The following is a 6,353-nucleotide window of genomic DNA, read 5'->3' as shown; positions in this document are numbered from 1 at the left end:
CCAGTTTATATAATTGAGAGTAAGACTTTTTAAAATGAAATATTGACAACTCCTAGTTCTCCAATTTTATATGTTGTTCTACAAATTGAATAATAATGTTATAAGAAAAAAAACACATTTATTAATTCCTTTTAGTGATCATACATTGACCTATGAAATGTTTTAAAAATTATGTTTAAAGACATGTTTCTAGAAGTCTTACCATGAGCTGTGTAGTTTGTACAGTTAACTGGCTCTTGCGTAGCATCATTTATTTTGGGATCTTTACAAATATATGTAAAAAAAAAGTTAAGGAAATATGGACTACATTTCAACACAAAGCATTATCATGTCTTTAATATCTCATATTATACACTCATGTTGATATTAGTATATAAAGAGAGGCTGCTAGTTTGTCCAAGTCAAGCATAAGTACAAATATACTTTTAGTGTTGCTAAATAATACTTGAACATTAACTTATTATAAAAGTATATTAACACATATTAAAAGCTCTAGCAGAGGATGCCATACTTAAAGAACATCAGGGTATAAACTCAAAGCAAGAATCAAAATAAAAATCTTTACCAAATTATTTTAAGAGGGCTTCAGGTTAAAAACAAATCAGCTTCCAGAGATTTGAACTGAATTAATTTATGGGGCCCCTAGCATTATCATATACATAATTTCATGTAACACAAACAACCTTGTGAGGTAGATCCCATTATCCCCACATTACAGAAGCACAAACTGAGGCTCAAAGTTTGAGTGGCTTATCCAAAGTCATATAAATGACAAGTAGTAAATTGAAGTTTCCTGATTGCATGCCTAGAACACTTTCCAACAGAGTGCAGGGAACATGGTTGTTTTCTGTGTGGTCACCCAACAGGAATTTAAGTTTTTGAAAACAGGCATAATAATCTTCATCTAAAAGACGTTCAAAACACTTGATGGGGGGCTTTCAGTCTGCTAAATCTTACTGTTGACATTAAAATGGGGTAGGTATGGTATTTATAAGATGTCTCTGGAGACAGCCTGATCCCTGTTTAAGGATTTTGAATTACTTGTTGGAAACCCTATCTTTACGCCAGGGATAACAGACATTTTCCAGTTGTCATCACCTCATAGTCCTATATACCCAGTCATTTCTCCCTAGGGTTCAACTCTACATACTGCTCAATTATTTTCTTATAATCACCCTGAAATTTTTTCCAAGAAAAAGATTCAGTTTACTAGGTCAGTGATTCTCAAACTCCACACACAATGATATTCAGCAAGTCAGAGTAATTCTGTAAAAATCTAATAAAGACTGTATCTCCCCAACTCAACTAAAAATACTACAGAATTTTCTTAATTTTATGATTTTCTCTCATAGACTCTTTCGTATACCTCTGGCTTCTGGTATTAGTTTTGTTTGGTTTTTTTCTGTCCTACGATGTTTATAAAACAGCATCAAATTTTTTCCAAAAGTATCTATTTTAGTTTCAATCTAACTCATATTTTATCTTGTTCCTTTATCACGAAACTGTGTTATGAGATCCACTTAACCCTTCAGCCTCAGTTTTCTCATCTGTAAATAAAGAGCTAATACATACAGTCCCTACTATGCCAGGCACCGTTCTAAGTGTTTTACCTATACTTACTTAAATATGCCAACAGACCTTTAAGTTGGTGGCACTGGTATCCAAATTTTTATTCCAGAGAAAAGAGTTCCAGTAATTTGTTAAAGGTTACAAAGTGCAGCAGGAATTCCTCCCTCCAGGATAGAATCTCACTGAGTTTGAGGATGACAAGGTAATATATATAAAGTTAATGATAAATGGGCAACACACCCTGGCTAGATTGTTATTAATTACTTATTTGTCTCCTCCCAAATCGGCAAATTTTTCCACGGCGGAGTCTGTAAATCTATGTATTACTAGTACCTAGAACAGGGCCTGGCATAATTGAGGATCTAAATGTTTGTTGAATAGATAAGCACATTGGCAAAAGAAAAAAAAAAACAGGTGGATCAGAAGACGGAGTGCCAACGACTAGTAAAATCCTAAAGCAATCACACAGGGTAGCCTCTATCCCTACCATCCCCACACCTCTCTTCACCTCCAGGGGGCCCTCAGTCACTAAAGGCCACAGGTCATCGTTTCCTTCAGTACAGCCCTAGCCCGTGATGAGGGCCGCGACCCACTTGCGACCCCAACTCTACCTCGCCTCCATGGGAGAATGCTCCCCACAGAGGATATTGTCCCACTTTGAGGTCCTCACACTTAAGCAACTCCTCGCCCCCGGCGGCGGCTGTGGCGGCAGCCCCCCAAGGTCCCATGGTGACTGAGATGAGCCACAGGACACCGAGAAACTGGGCGGCCACAGCCCCCAGTGGAGCCAGCCCGGAGGACCAGGCGGCCGCCATGTTGGAGACCGGCGCGTCCCCCACAACTTCCGGTTCCGCCTCCTCTAAGGCGCGGGCGGGAGAAGGGCCCAGGGAGGGTGTCTCTTAAAGGAACCACGCTGCAGATAGAGGCCAGTTCGGTCACCTGGCTCGTTCTCTTCCTTGAGAGCCTGTGGAATCACCTGGGAGACCTTTTTTAAAAAATCCACGTTCCCGGTCTCTCGCCCGGGGCGAATTTCCCCACCAACCCTTGGAAGGAGCTAAGGCTGGTCTCTGAGTGCTGGAATTAGGAAAGGACTGGTTTAGGGAATCGGCTGCCTCCACGGCTCCTCTCTGCCGCGCTAACTGTGCTGCGGCTTTGCCATCCTCCAGAAGGGCCAACGGCTCCCGGCGTTGGGATAAACTCTTTGCGTGCATTATTTCTGTCCTGATGGGATGAGGGTTTACGGATAAGGACCAGGCTCGAAGACGCTGAAAGCACTTAGTGACTAAGTGACTCAGTTGGAATAAAATTGATGTTTGCCACATTTCAGAATCTGTGCTCTTACTAATTATGAGAGAAAGTCTCCACGTTACCTTAGAGGATCTGTGGAAGGCTGCCACGAAAAGAACCTAAGAACTCTGTATCACAAAGAGAGACATCACACCATTTTAAAAATAAAATTCTTTCAAGAAATAATTTTTATCTGCTTATTTTTAAAAGAGGGCTCAATATGTTTCTATTTTTTGTAGAGATGTGGTCTTTCTCTTGCTCAGGCTGGTCTCCAATTCTTGGGCTCAAGCAATCTTCCCACTTCGGCCTCCCAAAGTGCCAGGATTAGTTATCAGCCATGGCGCCCTGCTAAAATTTTCTTAACAAACCTATTTTGCAGCATTACTCTGCTATATTTAACTTAAAACATTTATGCATAATATTTATGCTTTAAATCAGATTTAAATGATAATTTGAAATTTACTAGTTCAGGGGGGAGGGGAAGGAGGAGATGGGTGAAAACTTACCTAACCGGTACAATGAACACTATCCAGGTGATGGGCACGCTTATAACCCTGACTCAAGCATTACAAAATAGGGATCCTTGTAACCAAAAACATTTGTACCCGCTAAATACTTTGAATTAAAAAAAAAGAAATTTACTAGTTCAAGTTAAACTCCTTATTTTAAATGGACTTTTTCCTTCTCTTTCATTTTTTTCCTTCCTTTTTTCTTTTCTCTCTTTTCCTCCCTCTCTCCCCCCAAGAAATATTTATTAAGCATTTACTATATACTCAGCATGAGGCTAAATCTTAGACTCAAAAAATAGAAAGACAAGAACCAGCAATTAAACACTTCATGTTTGGTAGGAGAAAAGACAATTAACATACTATTTGATAACTGTTGTAACAGAAGCACATACTAGCTACTAAAGTAGGACAAGGGTTTTGATTAAGATATTCCCCAAAACAGTACTTGAAACATCATATTTTGTCACTAGCATCAAAATAATTAAAAATCCAGGCCAAACTGAATCAGCAGAGACATAACTTCATAGGATACATGACTACCTAAAAATGTAGTCCAGAAAACTAACCATTAAACTTTTTTTTTTTTTTTTTTTGAGACAGAGTCTCACTCTGGTGCCCGGGCTAGAGTGCCGTGGCATCAGCCTAGCTCACAGCAACCTCAAACTCCCAGGCTCAAGCGATCCTTCCGCCTCAGCCTCCCGAGTAGCTGGGACTACAGGCATGCACCACCATGCCCGGCTAATTTTTTCTATTTTTAGTTGTTTGGCTAATTTCTTTCTATTTATAGTAGAGACGGAACTCCTGAGCTCAAGCGATCCTCCTGCCTTGGCCTCTCAGAGTGCTAGGATTACAGGCGTGAGCCACCATGCCCGGCCTCTAACCATTAAACTTTAAGTTAATAAAACCCCAGTAAAGTATACAATACACAGCTCTAAACCATCCCTCAGCCTAATCCTGAGATGAAATTTAGGAAACAGTTAGTAGTCAAGGATTAGGTAAAATCTGTCAAAAGAAAATTACTATAATTTTAGTTATAGATCTAATTGGCTTTTAGTCACAATTCAAGAATCTGGGCAGCCTCCATTCTATACACTAGAATTAAAGTTCCCACTGGGCAATAGAACAATGGTTTTGTAAGGTGGAAACAAGAAAACAATAGAAAAATAAGTGATTGGTTAACATTAGGTTACTTCAGGTTACTTTTTTGTAAGCAGAGGGGACTTCCTTATACTGACTCAAGTAGACTGGAATCTTCCATACTCAGGAAAAACTGGTCTGTTTTTGGATCTATCTGCTTCCTTAAAATTTCAGTTGATGTGGCATTTAGCATGAGTGACTCCCTTTCAGTTTGGTCTGGTCTGTTGAGGCCTGGTGCAGGAGCTCAGTTTAAAAGAATGACCTCCCATAATTTTTGCTTAACAAATCCAAGGATAAGGATCAGAATGTCTGTTACACATGTGACCTGGTAATAAAAAACATTAACTTTGCATTTTGACCACCATTTTTACTTTCAGATTGTTCTAGTTTGATTTTTAAAATACAATCTTAAGAAAATCGGATGGTTAAAGGATGTAACTTTCTAGTTACAAAATTAGATATTTTCCTGCTGACCATAAGAATATTGCTGATCTTCGTATTTGTATAATTTTCCACATTGATTGTGAATTAAAAAAAAATTTTTTTACTGTAGATAGAATAGCTGGAAATCCACATAGATTTTGGACAATCAACTATTTGAAAATGCTTACTCTTTGCTGTTAATATCATTACAAAATCTATTTTTGTGGTTCCGGTCTTTATACTCTCCTACAATATAGAAACTAAAAAGAATAAAAATGTTTGTTTCCTCATGAAAGTAAAGAAGCAATACCAAACTTTTGACCCTTGAACTGACAATGTGTTAAAAAATTCACTTTCTCTTCTTACTGCCCCTTAATCTATTTTCTCATGGCTCCATAAAATACATTGCACTATTTCTTTTTAAAGACAGTCTCTAATGACATGATTACTACATCGTCTAAATTTAGTAAGAACTTACATCTCAATGTTTTCAATGCCAAATTCGTCGCATAAAAATTCTACAGAAAGAAAGGATATGATTAGTACAACCCAAGGTGGAAATTGTTGTACAGAAATATTAGGAAAGAGGATTACCAGTGAAGCCTGAAGCATATCTTCCTCTGGGATTCAAGGGCTCTATACACTGGATCTTTTCATTCCTAAGATTTTCACATACACCTAATTACATTAACAGATATTTCTGCCCCATAGCAAAACTTTCTAAGGAAATCAACCTAATTCCTGTTTCCCCAGTTAGAACAGAAATATTAAGAAATAAAACATTGTTCCTCTCTAATCTTCCTTTCTTACTTGATTATGATGGGCAGTATTTTTCTTTGGTGATAAATTCATAACATAAGGGCTCTGCTAGATCTTCATTACACCCTCTGCACATTCGGAATTTGACTATATTCATGCTGTTAACTCCCAAGTATTTCTGATCGTGTCCTCCCTTTAGTGCACTGGTCTAATTAAATTAAGCTTGATTCAGCACTTAATAAGGCCTACTTTTAGATGCCAAGTACATTTCATCTTAAATGTCAAATGGAGGATCTAAAACTGACTTATCAGAGTCCTGCTTCTCCCAAAACAAAACAAAATAAATGAGCTTATCTCAATTTCACTACCAATATCACTTTTATCAGATTCAAAACTTGGAATCATTTTTACCCTTCATTTTTCTCCTTGTTCTCTTTTAATACCTTTAATCTAATCAGTAAGCTACTGATATTTTTAAGTGTTCCCTCTTTTATTTAATCCTATATTTGCACCCTGTTTCAAGTATTCCTCATTCCCTATGTACCTTGCTATGTAGCGACCTCTTAGTTCCTCTATTTTATTCTAGGCTTTCTCCCCAACTTCGTCAATCCATTTTTGTACACTGCTTCCAGATTAATCTTTCATTTAAAAAAAAACCTACAAAATATT

The 6,353-nt window shown here is 37.8% G+C and overlaps 1 protein-coding gene across 1 annotated transcript in view; it reads right to left on the bottom strand.

Annotated features, from left to right (window-relative positions):
- The window catches only part of TM2D1 (TM2 domain containing 1), a 50,935-nt gene extending 48,515 nt beyond the window's left edge, over positions 1-2,420 (bottom strand). Inside the window, exons 1-2 of the mRNA XM_012639356.1 lie at positions 2,218-2,420; positions 203-276 (exon numbers count right to left, since the gene is read on the bottom strand). Coding sequence (XP_012494810.1) covers positions 203-276; positions 2,218-2,384 — 241 coding nt within the window. The 5' untranslated portion in view covers positions 2,385-2,420. The remainder of the gene's footprint in view (positions 1-202; positions 277-2,217) is intronic.
- Positions 2,421-6,353: the final 3,933 nt, after the last annotated feature.

The sequence above is a fragment of the Propithecus coquereli genome, unplaced genomic scaffold, assembly GCF_000956105.1.
Source record: "Propithecus coquereli isolate 6110/MARCELLA unplaced genomic scaffold, Pcoq_1.0 Scaffold14, whole genome shotgun sequence".
NCBI lineage: Eukaryota > Metazoa > Chordata > Mammalia > Primates > Indriidae > Propithecus > Propithecus coquereli.
Note: the sequence above shows the minus strand (reverse complement) of the source record. Positions and strands in the feature narration are given on the sequence as shown.